The sequence below is a fragment of the Bombina bombina genome, chromosome 7 (assembly GCF_027579735.1).
Source record: "Bombina bombina isolate aBomBom1 chromosome 7, aBomBom1.pri, whole genome shotgun sequence".
Lineage (NCBI taxonomy): Eukaryota > Metazoa > Chordata > Amphibia > Anura > Bombinatoridae > Bombina > Bombina bombina.
Window position 1 is genome coordinate 473,426,837 of NC_069505.1, and position 24,178 is coordinate 473,451,014.

The 24,178-nt window shown below is 40.6% G+C and overlaps 1 protein-coding gene across 1 annotated transcript in view; it reads left to right on the forward strand.

Annotated features, from left to right (window-relative positions):
• Nucleotides 1-24,178, forward strand: part of LOC128666764 (zinc finger protein 3) — a 131,886-nt gene that overhangs the window by 55,288 nt on the left and 52,420 nt on the right. Inside the window, exons 7-9 of the mRNA XM_053721545.1 lie at nt 1,288-1,377; nt 11,793-11,915; nt 12,513-12,617. Of these exons, the coding sequence (XP_053577520.1) occupies nt 1,288-1,377; nt 11,793-11,915; nt 12,513-12,617 (318 nt within the window). The remainder of the gene's footprint in view (nt 1-1,287; nt 1,378-11,792; nt 11,916-12,512; nt 12,618-24,178) is intronic.

Sequence of the window (24,178 nt, forward strand, 5' to 3'; positions counted from 1 at the left end):
CCTGGGGGTGTGTGATGTGTCTGAGGGATACAAGGTACAGGTGAGTGTATGTGTGTGTGATGTGTCTGAGGGATACAGGGTACAGGTGAGTGTATGTGTGTGATGTGTCTGAGGGATACAGGATACAGGTGAGTGTATGTGTGTGATGTGTCTGAGGGATACAGGGTACAGGTGAGTGTATGTGTGTGATGTGTCTGAGGGATACAGGGTACAGGTGAGTGTATGTGTGTGATGTGTCTGAGGGATACAGGGTACAGGTGAGTGTGTGTGTGTGATGTGTCTGAGGGATACAGGGTACAGGTGAGTGTATGTGTGTGATGTGTCTGAGGGATACAGGGTACAGGTGAGTGTATGTGTGTGTGATGTGTCTGAGGGAAACAGGGTACAGGTGAGTGTATGTGTGTGATGTGTCAGGGATACAGGGTACAGGTGAGTGTATGTGTGTGATGTGTTTGAGGGATACAGGGTACAGGTGAGTGTACGTGTGTGATGTGTCTGAGGGGTACAGGTGAGTGTATGTGTGTGATGTGTCTGAGGGATACAGGGTACAGGTAAGTGTGTATATGTGTGATGTGTCTGAGGGATACAGGGTACAGGTGAGTGTATGTGTGTGATCTGTCTGAGGGATACAGGGTACAGGTGAGTGTATGTGTGTGATGTGTCTGAGGGATACAAGATACAGGTGAGTGTGTGTGATGTGTCTGAGGGATACAGGGCACAGGTGTGTGTAGGTGTGCAACATAAAAATTTATTATGTTAAAGTGAAGGTAAACTTTGATGAATGAGAGCCCGGTTTTAAAAACAGGGGAACTTTCATTTATTAAAGTTTAGAAAGCAGCCGTTTTTTGTTTAAAAACTTACCTCTTTCCTCTTCACAGCCGGAGCAGCTTCCCCCGCCCGCAGATCCTCTTTTCACACGTCAGCAATGATTAATCCGGCTTCCTCCAATCACGGCTTTCCCCCAGGGGATTCATTTCCTGAGGCCATGCCGTGATTGGAGGAAGCCGGATTAGTCATTGCTGACGTGTGAAAAGAGGATCCCTGCGTGGGGTAAGTTGCTCCGGCTGTGAAAAGAACAAAGGTAAGTTTTTAAACAAAACGGCTGCTTTCTAAACTTTGATGAATGAAAGTGCCCCTGTTTTTAAAAGGATTTTTAAAAACTGGGCTTTCATTCATCAAAGTTTACCTTCATTTTAACTAGCAAAATGCATCTTTTTTTCTTTTCTTTTCTTTTCTTTTTTTTTTTTTCTTTTCTTTTTTTTCCTTTTTTTTTTTTTTCTCCCCCAGTTAAAATTAAAATGGAAGAAAGAAAAGATCTGTGTGTGGTGAAACCCCTTGAAATCCAGGACCAGGAAAACTATGACAATACGGACACAAGTGAGTGTGTGACATAATGTATGGAGCTCTGTACCTAAGAGGCACAATCTGTGTGCGGTAAATAAGCACTAATGCTGTTTGATAAAAAAAATCTCTTCTGCTACTAGTTTGTCAGACTTTATGGAAACCTCAGAATTTCTAACCCAAATAGCCGTAATATTTCCAGGGCTGGTTCTTGACCATAAACATTGTGAGAGCTAATGAAGGTTGACACAAAGCTACATCATAAGGGTGGCCGAAAGTGCATTCCTGTGCGCTTCAGCCATATCTGTAGCTGATGACGAATGTGCATTCCTGTGCGCTTCAGCCATATCTGTAGCTGATGACGAATGTGCATTCCTGTGCGCTTCAGCCATATCAGTAGTCGATGACGAATGTGCATTCCTGTGCGCTTCAGCCATATCTGTAGCTGATGACGAATGTGCATTCCTGTGCGCTTCAGCCATATCTGTAGCTGATGACGAATGTGCATTCCTGTGCGCTTCAGCCATATCAGTAGTCGATGACGAATGTGCATTCCTGTGCGCTTCAGCCATATCTGTAGCTGATGACGAATGTGCATTTCTGTGCACTCAGCTATATCAGGAGCTGATGATGAATGTGCATTCCCGTGCGCTTCAGCCATATCAGTAGCTGATGGCGAATGTGCATTCCCGTGCGCTTCAGCCATATCAGTAGTTGATGGCGAATGTGCATTCCCTTGCGCTTCAGCCATATCAGTAGCTGATGGCGAATGTGCATTCCCTTGCGCTTCAGCCATATCAGTAGTTGATGACGAATGTGCATTCACATACGCTTCAGCCATAACACTAGCTGATGATGAATGTGCATTTCTGTGCACTCAGCTATATCAGTAGCTGATGACGAATGTGCACTCCTGTGCGCTTCAGCGATATCAGTAGTTGATGACGAATGTGCATTCCTGTGCACTCAGCTATATCAGTAGCTGATGACGAATGTGCATTCCTGTGCGCTTCAGCCATATCAGTAGCTGATGACGAATGTGCATTCCTGTGCGCTTTAACCATATCGGTAGCTGATGGCGAATGTGCATTCCTGTGCGCTTTAGCCATATCGGTAGCTGATGGCGAATGTGCATTCCTGTGCGCTTCAGCCATATCGGTAGCTGATGGCGAATGTGCATTCCTGTGCGCTTCAGCTATATCGGTAGCTGATGGCGAATGTGTATTCCTGTGCGCTTTAGCCATATCGGTAGCTGATGGCGAATGTGCATTCCTGTGCGCTTTAGCCATATCGGTAGATGATGGCGAATGTGCATTCCTGTGCGCTTTAGCCATATCGGTAGATGATGGCGAATGTGCATTCCTGTGCGCTTTAGCCATATCGGTAGATGATGGCGAATGTGCATTCCTGTGCGCTTTAGCCATATCGGTAGCTGATGGAGAATGTGCATTCCTGTGCGCTTCAGCCATATCGGTAGCTGATGGAGAATGTGCATTCCTGTGCGCTTCAGCCATATCGGTAGTTGATGACGAATGTGCATTCCTGTGTGCTTCAGCCATATCAGCTGATGACGAATGTGCATTCCTGTGCGCTTCAGCCATATCGGTAGCTGATGGCGATTGTGCATTCACAAGCCTCTCTCATTTCTGTACTACTTTTGTCGGACTCAGTGGCACTCAGACTCGATCATGTTTCCGCCCCCCCGACTCTTGTCGGTAAGGGTCAGTTTACTGCTGCTTGTGTTCTGGACAGTCAGGGGAGCCAGTGTTAATTAAGTAACCCCTTGACTGTGTTACGGGCAGCAAGGGTTGGTCTGGCAAATGAAAAGGTTAAACTACCTCTCCAAGTGTGCGTGCCCTACATTTCTAGACATGATACATAGGTATTTATTTGCATAGGTTTTAAAACATATTTTTTTTTAATTTTTTTTTTTTTTTATGAAATTGTAACCTTATATGTAGAAATTTTATGTACTGTAAGTAGAGAAAATAAGAGTTTTGTGTACATAGACAATAGTAGTCAGGAGTAGTTTTGGGATTAAAATATATTTATATATATATATATATATATATATATATATATATATATATATATATATATATATATATATATATATATATATTTATTTATTATGAGCAGTACAAAGCACATATATCATCATAATTACATCAATAAAAATGATTGGACAGAGTGCAGTGTGTGAGATACATCTACGTGACACACAGATCACAAATTGCATCCATTTCAATTTCCTACAACAATGACACATAAGGTACAGAGATATCAGTATAGACGGGTGTGAGTTACGTGATACATCCACGTGATACGCAGATCACCAATAAAGAAAACCATTTTATTTTCAGTCGTTTTCAATTTATAAACAACTAGCAAATAGTGCAAGAACGACCACCAAAAACAATTCTAATCTGAATATATAGATTACTTTTTAATTGCTAAGAGTATCCTAGACATCTGGTTCACATAGAGATGGGAAAAAAACACACAACACAAGGGACTGAAATCATTTTTGTTTTTTGTAGCTCTTCCCTCAGAAGAGGGTAATCTAAGAGTGTATCGTCTAGCTTCCAAACATAGTGTGTTATTGGGGTATTGGGCCAAATTATTGAGCAGCAAACTGATACATGGTCTGACCAGGTGATTGCTTGGATACTACTATGTGGTGTTATTGGAAGTCCTGCTGTGTCTGTGAATAAATAAAAAGGTCACCCCCAAATAGCAGGACGCCTATCTGGTGTTCTAGGATCTTAAGGTCTATTTCCTGGAGGAAGGGTAGTTGTGCTTGGTTAGAGAAGTAATTGGTCGACCGTGGAGTGAGCCGATCAGGATCAAAAACCTCCCCCCAGGTTCTTGTATCATTTGGGTGAACTTAAATGGCATTTTGGCACTGAAACGTATATCCATCCCATTCTTCTTAGAGGGCCCTGATGCAAAGTAAGCAACTGGATAAAGACGATTAAACCATTTAGGTTCATGGGATCTGGAGAAGTGTGTCTCCTGTAAAAAAAAAAAAAAAAATAAAAAAAAAAATATATATATATATATACCCCCACCCTCATTCTCTTTATGCCTCTTATGACTATGGAGCATTTTCCAGGATTATTAAGTCACTTAGCATTAAAAATGATTTCAGTCCCGGTGGAGCTGATCACTAATAACGCTAATATGACAGCTCGAAATATGTAAAAAAACAAAAAACAAAAAAAAAATGTAAATACATTCAGTATAAATTACAGCAGATATAAACTTTCTAGCAGTCTCCAGTTATGTATAATGTCACTGGATAACTGTATTATGCACTGGACAGGGTTGGACCATTTGCAGTAGTAATACGCCTTATTCTAAGACCACTTTTTTTTGCCTATGTCTTTGTTCTAATTCATTATCTGCTTATTTGATGTAATTTCTGCGATTTGATATGGGATTACAATTTAATACAACTAATAAAATTGAAGGAGAGATTAGAAAGGACGACTGGGACAAAGAAACTTTACAGCAGAATTAAATTGTAGACAATGTAAATATCTGCTTATGTTAAAGGGATCTGAAGTCCAAACATTTCTTTCTTCTGTTATGTGTGATCAGTCCACGGGTCATCATTACTTCTGGGATATAACTCCTCCCCAACAGGAAATGCAAGAGGATTCACCCAGCAGAGCTGCATATAGCTCCTCCCCTCTACGTCACTCCCAGTCATTCTCTTGCACCCAACGACTAGATAGGATGTGTGAGAGGACTATGGTGATTATACTTAGTTTTTATAACTTCAATCAAAAGTTTGTTATTTTACAATAGCACCGGAGCGTGTTATTGCCTCTCTGGCAGAGTTTGAAGAAGAATCTACCAGAGTTTTTACTATGATTTTAACCAGAGTAGTTAAGATCATATTGCTGTTTCTCGGCCATCTGAGGGAGGTAAAAGCTTCAGATCAGGGGACAGCGGGCAGATGAATCTGCATTGAGGTATGTAGCAGTTTTTATTTTCTGAATGGAATTGATGAGAAAATCCTGCCATACCGTTATAATGACATGTATGTATACTCTACACTTCAGTATTCTGGGGATGGTATTTCACTGGAATTACTCTGTTAAAAGTACATTAAACCTTTTAATAGGTATTTATTATGTTAAACGTTTTTGCTGGAATGTAGAATCGTTTGCATTTTCTGAGGTACTGAGTGAATAAATGTTTGGGCATTATTTTTCCACTTGGCAGTTGCTTGTTTTAATTGTGACAGTTTCGTTTCTCTCTCACTGCTGTGTGTGAGGGGGAGGGGCCGTTTTTGGCGCTCTTTGCTACGCATCAAAAATTTCCAGTCAGTTACTCTTGTATTTCCTGCATGATCCGGTTCATCTCTAAACAGAACTCAGGGGTCTTCAAACTTCTTTGGAGGGAGGTAGATTCTCTCAGCAGAGCTGTGAGACTTATATATTGACTGTGATTAAAAAACGTTGCTCTGTAATTTTTATGTTTCAAATTTAATTATTGTTACTTTACTAATGGGAACAAACCTTTGCTAAAAGTTGTGTTGTTTTTAAGGATTGATGCTATAACTGTTTTTCAGTTCATTATTTCAACTGTCATTTAATCGTTTAGTGCTTCTTTGAGGCACAGTACGTTTTTGTTAAATAAGATTGTAACCAAGTTGCAAGTTTATTGCTAGTGTGTTAAACATGTCTGATTCAGAGGAAGATACCTGTGTCATTTGTTCCAATGCCAAGGTGGAGCCCAATAGAAATTTATGTACTAACTGTATTGATGCTACTTTAAATAAAAGCCAATCTGTACAAATTGAACAAATTTCACCAAACAGCGAGGGGAGAGTTATGCCGACTAACTCGCCTCACGTGTCAGTACCTGCATCTCCCGCCCGGGAGGTGCGTGATATTGTGGCGCCTAGTACATCTGGGCGGCCATTACAGATAACATTACAAGATATGGCTTCTGTTATGACTGAAGTTTTGGCTAAATTACCAGAACTAAGAGGCAAGCGTGATCACTCTGGGGTGAGAACAGAGTGCGCTGATAATACTAGGGCCATGTCTGATACTGCGTCACAGCTTGCAGAGCATGAGGACGGAGAGCTTCATTCTGTGGGTGACGGTTCTGATCCAAACAGATTGGATTCAGATATTTCAAATTTTAAATTTAAATTGGAGAACCTCCGTGTATTACTAGGGGAGGTTTTAGCGGCTCTTAATGATTGTAACACTGTTGCAATACCAGAGAAATTGTGTAGGTTGGATAAATACTTTGCGGTACCGGCGAGTACTGACGTTTTTCCTATACCTAAGAGACTAACTGAAATTGTTACTAAGGAGTGGGATAGACCCGGTGTGCCGTTCTCACCCCCTCCAATATTTAGAAAGATGTTTCCAATAGATGCCACCACACGGGACTTATGGCAAACGGTCCCTAAGGTGGAGGGAGCAGTTTCTACTTTAGCTAAGCGTACCACTATCCCGGTGGAGGATAGCTGTGCTTTTTCAGATCCAATGGATAAAAAATTAGAGGGTTACCTTAAGAAAATATTTGTTCAACAAGGTTTTATATTGCAACCCCTTGCATGCATCGCGCCGATTACGGCTGCGGCAGCATTTTGGATTGAGTCTCTGGAAGAGAACCTTAGTTCAGCTACGCTGGACGACATTACGGACAGGCTTAGAGTCCTTAAACTAGCTAATTCATTCATTTCGGAGGCCGTAGTACATTTAACCAAACTTACGGCTAAGAACTCAGGATTCGCCATTCAGGCACGTAGGGCGCTGTGGCTAAAATCCTGGTCAGCTGATGTAACTTCTAAGTCCAAATTACTTAATATACCTTTCAAGGGGCAAACTTTATTTGGGCCCGGTTTGAAAGAAATTATCGCTGACATTACAGGAGGTAAGGGCCACGCCCTGCCTCAAGACAAAGCCAAAGCTAAGGCTAGACAGTCTAATTTTCGTCCCTTTCGGAATTTCAAAGCAGGAGCAGCACCAACTTCCACTGCACCAAAACAGGAAGGAGCTGTTGCTCGTTACAGACAAGGCTGGAAACCTAACCAGTCCTGGAACAAGGGCAAGCAGGCCAGGAAACCTGCTGCTGCCCCAAAGACAGCATGAACCGAGGGCCCCCGATCCGGGACCGGATCTAGTGGGGGGCAGACTCTCTCTCTTCGCCCAGGCTTGGGCAAGAGATGTTCAGGATCCCTGGGCGCTAGAGATCATATCTCAGGGATACCTTCTAGACTTCAAATTCTCTCCCCCAAGAGGGAGATTTCATCTGTCAAGGTTGTCAACAAACCAGATAAAGAAAGAAGCGTTTCTACGCTGTGTACAAGATCTGTTATTAATGGGAGTAATCCATCCGGTTCCGCGGTCGGAACAAGGACAAGGGTTTTACTCAAACCTGTTTGTGGTTCCCAAAAAAGAGGGAACTTTCAGGCCAATCTTGGATTTAAAGATCCTAAACAAATTCCTAAGAGTTCCATCGTTCAAAATGGAAACTATTCGGACAATCTTACCCATGATCCAAAAGGGTCAGTACATGACCACAGTGGATTTAAAGGATGCTTACCTTCACATACCGATTCACAAAGATCATTACCGGTATCTAAGGTTTGCCTTCTTAGACAGGCATTACCAGTTTGTAGCTCTTCCATTCGGATTGGCTACGGCTCCAAGAATCTTCACAAAGGTTCTGGGTGCCCTTCTGGCGGTACTAAGACCGCGAGGAATTTCGGTAGCTCCGTACCTAGACGACATTCTGATACAAGCTTCAAGCTTTCAAACTGCCAAGTCTCATACAGAGTTAGTTCTGGCATTTCTAAGGTCGCATGGATGGAAAGTGAACGAAAAGAAGAGTTCTCTCTTTCCTCTCACAAGAGTTCCATTCTTGGGGACTCTTATAGATTCTGTAGAAATGAAGATTTATCTGACAGAAGACAGATTAACAAAGCTTCTAAATGCATGCCGTGTCCTTCATTCCATTCAACTCCCGTCAGTAGCTCAATGCATGGAGGTGATCGGCTTAATGGTAGCAGCAATGGACATAGTACCCTTTGCACGTCTACATCTCAGACCGCTGCAATTGTGCATGCTGAGTCAGTGGAATGGGGATTACTCAGACTTGTCCCCTACTCTGAATCTGGATCAAGAGACCAGAAACTCTCTTCTATGGTGGCTTTCTCGGCCACATCTGTCCAGGGGGATGCCATTCAGCAGGCCGGACTGGACAATTGTAACAACAGACGCCAGCCTACTAGGTTGGGGCGCTGTCTGGAATTCTCTGAAGGCTCAGGGACAATGGAATCAGGAGGAAAGTCTCCTGCCAATAAACATTCTGGAATTGAGAGCAGTTCTCAATGCCCTTCTGGCTTGGCCCCAGTTAAAAACTCGGGGGTTCATCAGGTTTCAGTCGGACAACATCACGACTGTAGCTTACATCAACCATCAAGGAGGGACAAGAAGCTCCCTAGCAATGATGGAAGTATCAAAGATAATTCGCTGGGCAGAGTCTCACTCTTGCCACCTGTCAGCAATCCACATCCCGGGAGTGGAGAACTGGGAGGCGGATTTCTTGAGTCGACAGACTTTTCATCCGGGGGAGTGGGAACTTCATCCGGAGGTCTTTGCCCAAATACTTCGACGTTGGGGCAAACCAGAGATAGATCTCATGGCGTCTCGCCAGAACGCCAAACTTCCTCGCTACGGATCCAGATCCAGGGATCCGGGAGCGGTTCTGATAGATGCTTTGACAGCACCTTGGAACTTCGGGATGGCTTATGTGTTTCCACCCTTCCCGCTGCTTCCTCGATTGATTGCCAAAATCAAACAGGAGAGAGCATCAGTGATTCTAATAGCGCCTGCATGGCCACGCAGGACTTGGTATGCAGATCTAGTGGACATGTCATCCTGTCCGCCTTGGTCTCTACCTCTAAGACAGGACCTTCTGATACAGGGTCCATTCAAACATCAAAATCTAACTTCTCTGAAGCTGACTGCTTGGAAATTGAACGCTTGATTTTATCAAAACGTGGTTTTTCAGAGTCGGTTATTGATACCCTGATACAGGCTAGGAAGCCTGTTACCAGAAGGATTTACCATAAGATATGGCGTAAATACCTATACTGGTGCGAATCCAAAGGTTACTCCTGGAGTAAGGTTAGGATTCCTAGGATATTGTCCTTTCTACAAGAAGGTTTAGAAAAGGGTTTATCGGCTAGCTCATTAAAGGGACAGATCTCAGCTCTGTCCATCTTGTTACACAGGCGTCTGTCAGAAAATCCAGACGTCCAGGCCTTTTGTCAGGCTTTAGCTAGGATCAAGCCTGTGTTTAAATCTGTTGCTCCGCCATGGAGTTTAAACCTTGTTCTTAACGTTCTACAAGGAGTTCCGTTTGAACCCCTTCATTCCATTGATATAAAGTTGTTATCTTGGAAAGTGTTATTTTTAATGGCTATTTCTTCGGCTCGGAGAGTCTCTGAGTTATCAGCTTTACATTGTGATTCTCCTTATTTGATTTTTCATTCAGATAAGGTAGTTCTGCGTACAAAACCTGGGTTCTTACCTAAGGTAGTCACTAACAGGAACATCAATCAAGAGATCGTGGTGCCTTCCCTGTGCCCGAATCCTTCTTCAAAGAAGGAACGTCTTCTACACAATCTGGATGTAGTTCGTGCCCTCAAGTTCTACTTGCAGGCAACTAAGGATTTTCGACAAACGTCTTCCCTGTTTGTCGTGTACTCTGGTCAGAGGAGAGGTCATAAGGCTTCGGCTACCTCTCTCTCCTTCTGGCTTCGTAGCATAATTCGTTTAGCCTATGAGACTGCTGGACAGCAGCCTCCTGAAAGAATTACAGCTCATTCTACTAGAGCTGTGGCTTCCACTTGGGCCTTTAAGAATGAGGCCTCTGTTGAACAGATTTGCAAGGCTGCAACTTGGTCTTCGCTTCATATTTTTTCCAAATTTTACAAATTTGACACTTTTGCTTCTTCGGAGGCTATTTTTGGGAGAAAGGTTCTTCAGGCAGTGGTTCCTTCTGTATAATGAGCCTGCCTATCCCTCCCGTCATCCGTGTACTTTTGCTTTGGTATTGGTATCCCAGAAGTAATGATGACCCGTGGACTGATCACACATAACAGAAGAAAACATAATTTATGCTTACCTGATAAATTCCTTTCTTCTGTTGTGTGATCAGTCCACGGCCCGCCCTGTTTTTTAAGGCAGGTAAATATCTTTTAAATTATACTCCAGTCACCACTTCACCCTTGGTTTCTCCTTTCTCGTTGATTCTTGGTCGAATGACTGGGAGTGACGTAGAGGGGAGGAGCTATATGCAGCTCTGCTGGGTGAATCCTCTTGCATTTCCTGTTGGGGAGGAGTTATATCCCAGAAGTAATGATGACCCGTGGACTGATCACACAACAGAAGAAAGGAATTTATCAGGTAAGCATAAATTATGTTTTTGTGACTCAGACAGAACAGAACATTTTAAAAAAAGTTTCCAATTTACTTTATTATCAAATTTGCTTTTGTCCCATGATATTGTGTTGAAGAGATACCTAGGTAGGCACCTGGCGCACTACATGACAGGAAATAGCGCTGCCATCTAGTGCTCTTGCAACTGGATAACATTGTTATAAAACTGCTGCCATCTAGTGCTCTTGCTAATGTATAACATTGTTATAAAACTGCTGCCATCTAGTGCTCTTGCTAACGTATAACATTGTTATAAAACTGCTGCCATCTAGTGCTCTTGCTTATGTATAACATTGTTATAAAACTGCTGCCATCTAGCTCTTGCTTATGTATAACATTGTTATAAAACTTCTGCCATCTAGTGCTCTTGCTAATGTATAACATTGTTATAAAACTGCTGCCATCTAGTGCTCTTGCAAATGAATAACATTGTTATAAAACTGCTGCCATCTAGCGCTCTTGCAAATGAATAACATTCTTATAAAACTGCTGCCATCTAGTGCTCTTGGTAATGTATAACATTATTATAAAACTGCTGCCATCTAGTGCTCTTGCAAATGAATAACATTCTTATTAAACTGCTGCCATCTAGTGCTTTTGCTAATGGATAACATTCTTATAAAACTGCTGCCCTCTAGTGCTCATGAGTTTACATCCCTGCTTTTCAACAAAATATACCAAGAGAATGAAGATAAATTGATAACAGAAGTATATTAGAAAGTTGTTTAAAATCACTGCTCTATCTGATTAATGAAAGATATATTTTGGGTTTCATATCCCTTTAAGCATACTGTTATTTTATTTTACATTATGCATTACTTAAAAATCAAAATCTGTAGACACAGAACCTGTAGGTTAATCATATTGATATATATCAAGAAGCAGGAAGTACATAGACGGTAGATTATAAAGAGTATATAAAGATCTGTCATTTTGTCACTATTGAAATGTATCGTTTGTTTGTTTTTCCAGATAAAATGAACCCTGCAAAAGAGGAACAAGCAGAAGATCTGTATACAGTGAAACCCCTGACATTTAAAGAGAAGGAAGACTATGAAAATACTGATATGGAAAACCACAAGGATACAGAGACAAGTGAGTGTGTAAAGTGTATGGCGCTCAGTATCATATTCCTATTCTGTGTGCGGTAAATAAGCTTCAGTAATGTTAGTAGCTGATGCCGAATGTGCGTTCACATATTAGTACATAGAGCAGATGTTTGTGATTTTACTGATAAAAGGTTCCTGTGCAGAGTTCCGCAGGGACGGAGCTTAGGCTGCTGTTGCAAGAGACCTTGTCAGCTTCTGACAGAATTTACATAGTGGGAGTTGGCGGTTCATGTGACGTGGTGAAACATAGCAAAATAATCACTGGTCAGTGCAGCTCCAGGACACACAAACCAGCACCATTACCAAACTTTTTTTATTTTTTTACAAGTTCCTTATAGATTTATTAACCTTTAATCTACTTTGCTTTTCCTCTTATTTTGTATAGTAATTGTTTCTGCAAGATGCTACAGATCAGCGCTTATACTGCTGATGTCTGTTACATACATACAGTAATGTTATAATATTTCAGTTGTACTTACTGTAAGCTGTTTTCCTTATAACTAAAATAGATTCAGCACACGACTTTGTAAAGTTACTGACTGCAAATGTAGAAAATGTGACCATATTTAAATGATCTGTGCAGGTGATGTTAAGGCTGAAGTTTTACTTAATTCTCAACAAACAAATGATCTGAGTCTGAGTGATCTGGAATCTCTGGAGCAAAAAATCGGGGACAATATTAAGACAGGTGAGTATACATGTGTGACGTGTCTGGGGGACTCAGGGCAAAGGTGAGTGTAGGTGTGCGACTTGTCTGATGGGAGCAGGGTAAAGGTGAGTGTACATTTGTGATGTGACTTATGGACACAGGGCACAGGTGAGTGTATGTGTATGATGTGTCTGAGGGATACAGGGTACAGGTGAGTGTATGTGTGTGATGTGTCTGAGGGATAAAGGGCACAGGTGAGTGTATGAGTGTGATGTGTCTGAGGGATACAGGGTACAGGTGAGTGTCTGTGTGTGATGTGTCTGAGGGATACAGGGTACAGGTGAGTGTATGTGTGTGATGTGTCTGAGGGATAAAGGGCACATGTGAGTGTATGAGTGTGACATGTCTGAGGGACACAGGGCACAGGTGTACATGTGCAGCATAAATATTTCTTTCATACAGGTGGTGAGTGTCCAACGATCCATTACTCCTGGGAATTGCTCTTCCTTACTACTAGAAGGAAGCAAAGATTTCCAAACCCCAAGAGCTCTATAAAACCCTTCCAACATCACAGGTACCTCATTCTTTACTTTGCCTCAACTGGAGGTGGTTGAAGAATGAGAAAGAGAGGAGTTTTCAATTTATATTGAGGCCCGGTTTCCCCTCAGAGTACAGTGCTTGTCATTGGGATGTATATGGGGTATGGTTTGTGATTCTTTTTTCTTTCCTATGGCATGGAGAGTCCACAATTCATTCCAATTACTAGTAGGCTATTCACCTCCTGGCCAGCAGGAAGAGGCAAAGAGCACCCCAGCAGAGCTGTTAAGTATCACTTTCCTTATTCATAACCCCCAGTCATTCTCTTTGCCTTGATCACGGGAGGATGGCAAAGAGGGTGTCTGAAGATTTTAATCCTTTAATGGGTACTTTAACCCTGCAAGCAAGGATTGTGGTTATGCTGTGTCCATGTCAATCTCTTTAGTAAGAGTAATGGTGGTTTTTAGAAATTAGACGACAGAGAGGTAGTCCTTGCTTTATTTCTAACAATGTATGCTACCCCTTTATAGAAAACCAGAGCTGGTTATTCAGTTTTTTTCTTTTTCTACAGGTCCCTGTTAGCGAATGAGGCTATCGGACCTGCAGCTGCTTTGACTGCTCCACAGCAGAATTTTCCTGGAGGGTAAGTCCTTTCATTTATATTTCTTAGAAATCAGAGATATTTTTGAAGAAGGACTGGGACAATCAGGGACTTAGTGGGACCTGCTACCCTAAGAAGGTATTTATTCTTTTATATATATATATATATCTCCACTATGGGATATTTGCGGCTGAGCAGCTATCTGGCTTTATGCCTGTGCAGGGATTTTTCCGCTTCCATTGCCGGGCAAATTCTAGCTAGCCCAGGCTTTATGGTGTGTGGGATACGACTTTTGTGGTCAGCTATAATTCCCATTCTTTTTCGCTACACAGTCGGTTTTTCACGTATGTTTTTGCTAATTCCCTTTTTTGATTAGAGGGTTTGGTTGGTTTTATGACGCAGTAAGTAAGCGCCTGATGATTGCCGCATAAACAATGTCCGTTAATGCCTGTTGCATGAGTTCAGGCTGTTATGCCTGTCAGACTTTCTCCTCCTTGTTATCGGGTATTAGATTCACATCCCGCTCCGGAGGAGACCAAGATTGTTGGCGGATGGTTTCCCACAGCTTGTCAGTTTGTGCTGTGGTGCGCTCAGTAGCTTTTGAGCCGTTTGGGTTGAGCTTTATTTAGTATTAATTTTTACTGTTTCTCTCAGGATCTGCTGACAGCGTATAGGTATTGGCGCCATTTTGGATCTTATCGCAACGTGCAGTGCGATCTGAGCGCATGTTTAGCTGAGTCTCTTTTCTAACAATTCAGCCTAGCCACCTAAGTTTCTGATAAGGTGCATGTGTATTTTAAAAGTGGGAGACTTTTTTTATTAATACTGAAAATTGGGGCAGAGTTGTTTTATTTGTGAGACGTTTTTCATCATAAACACTTCTGGACGTATTTTCTAATACAAAAGATAGATCAGTGATTTGCAACCTTTTTTTGCCGTGGCACACTTTTTTACATTAAAAAAAATCCTGTGGCACACCACCATCCCAAAATTTTACAAAATCACACATTGTAGCCTAATACAGGATATATATATATATATATATATATATATATATATATATATATATATATATACAGTGTACTATAACTATACATGACATATTGACATTCATTCACAAACAATCATAATCATTGTCTGTGAATGAATGTCAATGTCATGGTTCTAAATGATGCCTGATGAGCCTGTCACATACCTCCCAATATTTGAAAGAGGGAAACCCCAGCACTGTTGTCAGTCTGCCGCGGCACACCTGAGGATCTCTCACGGCACACTGGTTGAAAAACACTGAGATAGATCATCCCTTAAAGTGAAAGTAAAGTTATAGATTTGTGAATAGTAGTATAGTATAATATAGTGACAAACATTGTAGTCGCTAACTTCATTTTTCATCAAATATATTATACATTAGATAATTTTATATATTTACCATCGCCGTTTTATTTTGCTTCCTTTGCCCCCTCGATCTGTTCCGGGTTTCTGTATTGAAATCATTTCGCTGTCCCACCCGCCGCATGCGTAAGTAAGCGTGTGCGTTCTCGAGTTGATAATCTATGCGCATGCGCTAACTAACGTTCTCTGATTAGATGTATACTAGCAATGTCTGTTTAACAAGAGTGAGGATCGATATGGGAATTCCCTTAACAAATGTGCATGCGGCTTTCGTGAACGCGCTAGTTGAGTGACATACAGTTGAGGGTTTCACGCATGCGCATTAGAACAAGTGGGAGGTTATCATGGCGAGTTAAACGCCAATGGGGGAACCAATCCGTTAGATATGGCTGAAATCGTCACTCCGGTATTAGAATTTTTTTATGCAGGTGGAGGAACGCCGATAGTCTTCGGCAAACGAACAAAGTAAATAAAAAGAGTTATAAATCAATTTATAAGTAATCGTGAATTAAAGTACACTTTATTTTTTATATACTTTATATTGCAAATGAACGATGACTATAACTTTACTTTCACTTTAATTACCCATTCTCCAGTTTTGCATAACCAACGCAGTTATAATATATGTTTTACCTCTGTAATTACCTTGTATCTAAGCCTCTGCAGACTGCCCCCTTATTTCATTTCTTTTGACTGACTTGCATTTTAGCCAATCAGTGCTCACTCCTCTGTAATTTCACGTGCATGAGCTCAATGTTATCTATATGAAACACATAAACATACGCCCTCTAGTGGTCAAAATGGTTTCAGATTAGAGGCGACCTTCAAGTTCTAAGAAATTGAAATATGAACCTCCTAGGTTTAGCTTTCAACTAAGAATACCAAGAGAACAAAGCAAAATTTATCATAAAAGTAAATTGGAAAGTTGTCTAAAATTACATTCTCTATCTGATTCATGAAAGTTTTTTGGTTTTTTTTTTGGACTTGACTGCCCCTTTAACTGCTATTCCATGTTTCTAAGGAAATGATGGGCTCAGTTGTTCTTTTATGAGTTGCTCGTAATAAACTTATGTCCCTGCAATTTACTTTTTAGGATTTTTTTATCCTGATAAGTCTGTGTTTTTATTTGATGGCAGCTAAATGATATTACAGAAATAAGGGCTGAGCTGCTTATTTGTGTCTGGTTTTTTTTTTTATAAAACCTTAATATATCTGCAATTTACTTTTCAGAATGTGTCTCCTGATTAAGTCTGTGTTTTATTATATCTCCACCATCTGGTGACAACTCAATACTAGTTTAGCTCCTTTTATCTTTTAAGGTGCCATCTTGTTATACTTTTTATTTATGCAGCCCTTTTTCAATCCATTCTATAGTAATGTAATTTATTCACTGTTTGAATTACTTTTATTCTTTTCATATAAGATGATTCTTTCATGTCCTTGTGATTCAGGACTCTGATATATGGCGCTATGTCCACCTTAGTCAGGAATCAATATTCCCCTGCAGGATAATTTCTTCTTTAAGGATCCTTTGGATAGGAATAGTGTGTTTCCTTGTCTGCTTTGATTTCGGAGGAGAATGCTATAGAGAAGATCCAGAATGGGATCAGACTCTAAAGCTGACTAATTCTTTTATCTGCATGCACGTGGTTAGACTGGGAGCCAAAATTTCTATCCTTGCTGTTCTTGCTCTCAGAGCTCTGTGGCTAATGTTTTTTGGTCAGCGGATGTTATATCCAAATCCTAGAGGCACGAAGATTTCTGTTATATCCAAATCCTATCTTCTGTCTTTGCCTTATAAGGGCAAAACGTTATTTGGTCCTGGTCTGGCTGATATCTTTCTTTCATGTAATTAGCAAGAGTCCATGAGCTAGTGACGTATGGGATATACATTCCTACCAGGAGGGGCAAAGTTTCCCAAACCTTAAAATGCCTATAAATACACCCCTCACCACACCCACAATTCAGTTTTACAAACTTTGCCTCCGATGGAGGTGGTGAAGTAAGTTTGTGCTAGATTCTACGTTGATATGCGCTCCGCAGCAAGTTGGAGCCCGGTTTTCCTCTCAGCGTGCAGTGAATGTCAGAGGGATGTGAGGAGAGTATTGCCTATTTGAATGCAGTGATCTCCTTCTACGGGGTCTATTTCATAGGTTCTCTGTTATCGGTCGTAGAGATTCATCTCTTACCTCCCTTTTCAGATCGACGATATACTCTTATATATACCATTACCTCTGCTGATTCTCGTTTCAGTACTGGTTTGGCTTTCTACAAACATGTAGATGAGTGTCCTGGGGTAAGTAAATCTTATTTTCTGTGACACTCTAAGCTATGGTTGGGCACTTTATTTATAAAGTTCTAAATATATGTATTCAAACATTTATTTGCCTTGACTCAGAATGTTCAACATTCCTTATTTTTCAGACAGTCAGTTTCATATTTGGGATAAATGCATTTGTTTCAATCATTTTTTCTTACCTTAAAAAATTTGACTTTTTCCCTGTGGGCTGTTAGGCTCGCGGGGGCAGAAAATGCTTCATTTTATTGCGTCATTCTTGGCGCTGACTTTTTTGGCGCAAAATTTTTTTTCTGTTTCCGGCGTCATACGTGTCGCCGGAAGTTGCGTCATTTTTTGACGTTTTTTTGCGTCAAAAATGTCGGCGTTCCGGATGTGGCGTCATTTTTGGCGCCAAAAGCATTTAGGCGCCAAATAATGTGGGCGTCTTTTTTTGGCGCTAAAAAATATGGGCGTCATTTTTGTCTCCACATTATTTAAGTCTCATTATTTATTGCTTCTGGTTGCTAGAAGCTTGTTCACTGGCATTTTTTTTTTCCCATTCCTGAAACTGTCATTTAAGGAATTTGATCAATTTTGCTTTATATGTTGTTTTTTTCTTTTACATATTGCAAGATGTTCCATGTTGCAACTGAGTCAGAAGATACTTCAGGAAAATCACTGCACAGTGCTGGAGCTACCAAGCTAAGTGTATCTGCTTTAAACTTTTGGTATCTGTTTCTCCAGCTGTTGTTTGTATTGCATGTCATGTCAAACTTATTAATGCAGATAAAATTTCCTTTAGTACTGTTACATTACCTGTGGCTGTTCCGTCAACATCTAATTTTCAGAGTGTTCCTGATAACATAAGAGATTTTATTTTTTAAATCCATTAAGAAGGCTATGTCTGTTATTTCTCCTTCTAGTATACATAAAAGTCTTTTAAAACTTCTCTTTTTTCAGATGAATTTTTAAATGAACATCATCATTCTGATACTGATAATAGTTCTTCTGGTTCAGAGGTTTCTGTCTCAGAGGTTGATGCTGATAAATCTTTGTATTTGTTCAAGATGGAATTTATTCGTTCTTTACTTAAAGAAAGTGTTATTTGCATTAGAATTAGAGGATTCTGGTCCTCTTGATACTAAATGTAAACGTTTAAATAAGGTTTTTAAATCTCCTGTAGTTATTCCAGAAGTGTTTTATCTCCCTGATGCTATTTCTGAAGTAATTTCCAGGGAATGGAATTATTTGGGTAATTTATTTACTCCTGCTAGACGTTTAAGCAAATTATATCCTGTGCCATCTGACAGATTAGAGTTTTTTGGGACAAAAATCCCTAAGGTTATGGGGCTGTCTCTACTCCTGCTATTGTACTACTATTCCTACGGCAGATAGTACTTCATTTAAGGATCCTTTAGATAGGAAAATTGAATCCTTTCTAAGAAAAGCTTACTTATGTTCAGGTAATCTTCTTAGACCTGCTATATTTTTAGCGGATGTTGCTGCAGCTTCAACTTTTTGGTTAGAAGCTTTAGCGCAACAAGTAACAGATCATAATTTTATAGCATTATTATTATTCTATAACATGCTAATAATTTTATTGGTGATACCATCTTTTTGATATCATTAGAGTTGATGTCAGGTATATGTCTCTAGCTATTTTAGCTAGAAAAGCTTTATGGATTAAACTTGGAATGCTGATATGTCTTCTAAGTCAACTTTGCTTTCCCTTTCTTTCCGGGGTAAATAATCATTTTCGTTCCTTTCCTCACAACAAGGAACAAAAGCCTGATCCTTCATCCTCAGGAGCGGTATCAGTTTGGAAACTATTTCCAGTTTGGAATATATCCAAGCCTTATAGAAACCTATAGCCAGCTCCTAAGTACCTATGAAGGTGCGGCCCTTATTCCAGCTCAGCTGGTATGGGGCAGATTACGTTTTCTTCAAAGAAATTTGGATCAATTCCGTTCTTAATCTCTGGTTTCAGAAACATTGTTTCAGAAAGGTACAGAATTGGCTTCAAGTTAAGGCCTCCTGCTAAGAGATTCTTTTCTTTCCCGTGTCCCAGTTAACACAGCAAAGGCTCAGCATTTCTGAAATGTGTTTCAGATCTAGAGTCGGCTGGAGTATTTATGCCAGTTCCAGTTCTGGAACAGGGGCTGGGATTTTATTTTATCTCTTCATTGTACCAAAGAAGGTCAATTCCTTCAGACCAGTTCCGGATCTATCATTATTGAATCGTTATGTTAGGATACCAACATTCAAGATGGTTACTGTAGGACTATCCTGCCTTTTGTCTAGCAAGGGCATTATATGTCTACAATAGATTTACAGGATGTGTATCTGCATATTCCGATTCATCCAGACCACTTTTAGTGTCTGAGATTCTCTTTTTAGACAAGCATTACCAGTTTTGTGGCTCTACCGTTTGGCCTAGCCTCAGTTCCAAGAATTTTTTTCAAAGGTTCTCGGTGCCCTTCTTTCTGTAATCAGAGAACAGGGTTTTGGTATTTCCTTATTTGGACGATATCTTGGTACTTGCTCAGTCTTCTCATTTTCGAAGAATCTCATACGAATCGACTTGTGTTGTTTCTTCAAGTTCATGGTTGGAGGATCAATTTACCAATCAGTTCATTGATTCCTCAGACAAGGGTAACCTTTTTAGGTTTCTAGATAGATTCAGTGTCTATGACTCTGTCCTTGTCAGACAAGAGAAGTTTAACATTGATATCAGCTTGTCAAAACCTTCAGTCACAATCTTTCCCTTTGGTAGCCTTATGCATGGAAATGTTGGGTCTTAGGACTGCCGCATCAGATGCGATCTCCTTTGCTCGTTTTCACATGCGACCTCTTCAGCTCTGTATGCTGAACCAATGGTGCAGGGATTACTCAAAGATATCTCACTTAATATCTTTAAACCGATTTTACGACACTCTCTGACATGGTGGACAGATCACCATCGTTTAGTTCAGGGGGCTTCTTTGTTCTTCCGACCTGGACTATAATCTCAACAGATGCAAGTCTTACAGGTTGGGGAGCTGTGTGGGGGTATCTGACGGCAAAAGGGGTTTGGGAATCTCAGGAGGTGAGATTTCCGATCAATATTTTGGAACTCCGTGCAATTTTCAGAGCTCTTCAGTCTTGGCCTCTTCTGAAGAGAGAGTTGTTCATTTGTTTTCAGATAGACAATGTCACAACTGTGGCATACATCAATCATCAAGGAGGGACTCACAGTCCTCTGGCTATGAAAGAAGTATCTCAAATTTTGGTTTGGGCGGAATCCAGCTCCTGTCTAATCTCTGCGGTTTATATCCCAGGTATGGACAATTGGAAAGCGGATTATCTCAGTCGCCAAACGTTGCATCCGGGCGAATGGTCTCTTCACCCAGAGGTATTTCTTCAGATTGTTCAAATGTGGGAACTTCCAGAAATAGATCTGATGGTTTCTCATCTAAACAAGAAACTTCCCAGGTATCTGTCCAGATCCCGGGATCCTCAGGCGGAGGCAGTGGATGCATTATCACTTCCTTGGAAGTATCATCCTGCCTATATCTTTCCGCCTCTAGTTCTTCCAAGAGTAATCTCCAAGATTCTGAAGGAATGCTCGTTTGTTCTGCTGGTAGCTCCGGCATGGCCTCACAGGTTTTGGTATGCGGATCTTGTCCGGATGGCCTCTTGCCAACCGTGGACTCTTCCGTTAAGACCAGACCTTCTGTCTCAAGGTCCTTTTTTCCATCAGGATCTGAAATCCTTAAATTTAAAGGTATGGAGATTGAACGCTTGATTCTTGGTCAAAGAGGTTTCTCTGACTCTGTGATTAATACTATGTTTCAGGCTCGTAAATCTGTATCCAGAGAGATATATTATAGAGTCTGGAAGACTTATATTTCTTGGTGTATTTCTCATCATTTTTCTTGGCATTGTTTTAGAATACCGAGAATATTACAGTCAATTTCTCCTCCTTGGAGTTTGAATTTGGTTCTGGGGGCTCTTCAAGCTCCTCCATTTGAACCTATGTATTCATTGGATATTAAATTACTTTCTTGGAAAGTTTTGTTCCTTTTGGCCATCTCTTCTGCCAGAAGAGTTTCTGAATTATCTGCTCTTTCTTGTGAGTCTCCTTTTCTGATTTTTCATCAGGATAAGGCGGTGTTGCGAACTTCTTTTGAATTTTTACCTAAGTTGTGAATTCCAACAACATTAGTAGAGACATTGTGGTTCCTTCATTATGTCCTAATCCTAAGAATTCTAAGGAGAAATCGTTGCATTCTTTGGATGTTATTAGAGCTTTGAAATATTATGTTGAAGCTACTAAGTCTTTCCGAAAGACTTCTAGTTTATTTGTTATCTTTTCCGGTTTTAGAAAGGCCAGAAAACTTCTGCCATTTCTTTGGCATCTTAGTTGAAATCTTTAATTCATCTTGCCTATGTTGAGTCGGGTAAAACTCCGCCTCAGAGAATTACAGCTCATTCTACTAGGTCAGTTTCTACTTCCTGGGCGTTTAGGAATGAAGCTTCGGTTGATCAGATTTGCAAAGCAGCAACTTGGTCCTCTTTGCATATTTTTACTAAATTCTACCATTTTGATGTATTTTCTTCTTCTGAAGCAGTTTTTGGTAGAAAAGTATTTCAGGCAGCAGTTTCAGTTTGAATCTTCTGCTTATGTTTTTCGTTAAACTTTATTTCTTCTGTTATGTGCGATCAGTCCACGGGTCATCATTACTTCTGGGATATAACTCCTCCCCAACAGGAAATGCAAGAGGATTCACCCAGCAGAGCTGATATAGCTCCTCCCCTCTACGTCAGTCCCAGTCATTCTCTTGCACCCAACGACTAGATAGGATGTGTGAGAGGACTATGGTGATTATACTTAGTTTTTATGACTTCAATCAAAAGTTTGTTATTTTACAATAGCACCGGAGCGTGTTATTACTTCTCTGGCAGAGTTTGAAGAAGAATCTACCAGAGTTTTCTACTATGATTTTAACCGGAGTAGTTAAGATCATATTGCTGTTCTCGGCCATCTGAGGGAGGTAAAGACTTCAGATCAGGGGACAGCGGGCAGATGAATCTGCATTGAGGTATGTAGCAGTTTTTATTTTCTGAATGGAATTGATGAAAAAATCCTGCTACACCATTATAATGACATGTATGTATACACTTCAGTATTCTGGGAATGGTTTTTCACCGGAACTACTCTGTTAAAGGTTACTAATCCTTTTAATAAATATTGTCATGTTAAACGTTTTTGCTGGAATGTAGAATCGTTTACATTGCTGAGGTACTGAGTAAATAAATGTTTTGGGCATTATTTTCCACTTGGCAATTGTCTGCTTTAAATTGTGACAGTTTCGTTTCTCCTCACTGTTGTGTGTGAGAGGGAGGGGCCGTTTTTGGCGCTCTTTTGCTACGCATCAAAAAAATTCCAGTCAGCTACTATTATATTTCCTGCATGATCCGGTTCACTGACAGATCTCAGGGGTCTTCAAACTTCTTTGAAGGGAGGTACATTCTCTCAGCAGAGCTGTGAGAATTTTTATTGACTGTGAATAAAAACGTTACTCTGTAATTTTTTATGTCAAAATTAGTTATTTACTAATGGGAACAAACCTTTGCTAAAAGTTGTGTTATTTTAAACTTGATGCTTTAACTGTTTTTTCAGTTCATTATCTCAACTGTCATTTAATCGTTTAAGTACCTCTTTGAGGCACAGTACGTTTTTGCTAAAAAAGATTATAACCAGGTTGCAAGTTATTGCTAGTGTGTTAAACATGTCTGACTCAGAGGAAAATATCTGTGTCATTTGTTCCTATGCCAAGGTGGAGCCCAATAGAAATTTATGTACTAACTGTATTGATGCTACTTTAAATAAAAGTCAATCTGTACAATGTGAACAAATTTCACCAAACTGCGAGGGGAGAGTTATGCCGACTAACTCGCCTCACGCGGCAGTACCTGCATCTCCCGCCCGGGAGGTGCGTGATATTATGGCGCCTAATACATCTGGGCGGCCATTACAGATAACATTACATGATATGGCTACTGTTATGACTGAAGTTTTGTCTAAATTACCAGAACTAAGAGGCAAGCGTGATCACTCTGGGGTGAGAACAGAGTGCGCTGACAATACTAGGGCCATGTCTGATACTGCGTCACAGCTTGCAGAGCATGAGGACGGAGAGCTTCATTCTGTGGGTGACGGTTCTGATCCAAACAGATTGGATTCAGATATTTCAAATTTTAAATTTAAATTGGAGAACCTCCGTGCATTACTAGGGGAGGTCTTAGCAGCTCTCAATGATTGTAACACCATTGCAATACCAGAGAAACTGTGTAGGTTGGATAAATACTTTGCGGTACCGGCGAGTACTGACGTTTTTCCTATACCTAAGAGATTAACTGAAATTGTTACTAAGGAGTGGGATAGACCCGGTGTGCCGTTCTCACCCCCTCCAATATTTAGAAAGATGTTTCCAATAGACGCCACTACTCGGGACTTATGGCAAACGGTCCCTAAGGTGGAGGGAGCAGTTTCTACTTTAGCTAAGCGTACCACTATCCCGGTGGAGGATAGCTGTGCTTTTTCAGATCCAATGGATAAAAAATTAGAGGGTTACCTTAAGAAAATGTTTGTTCAACAAGGTTTTATATTACAACCCCTTGCATGTATCGCGCCGATTACGGCTGCGGCAGCATTTTGGATTGAGTCTCTGGAAGAGAACCTTAGTTCATCTACGCTAGACGATATTATGGACAGGCTTAGAGTCCTTAAACTAGCCAATTCATTCATTT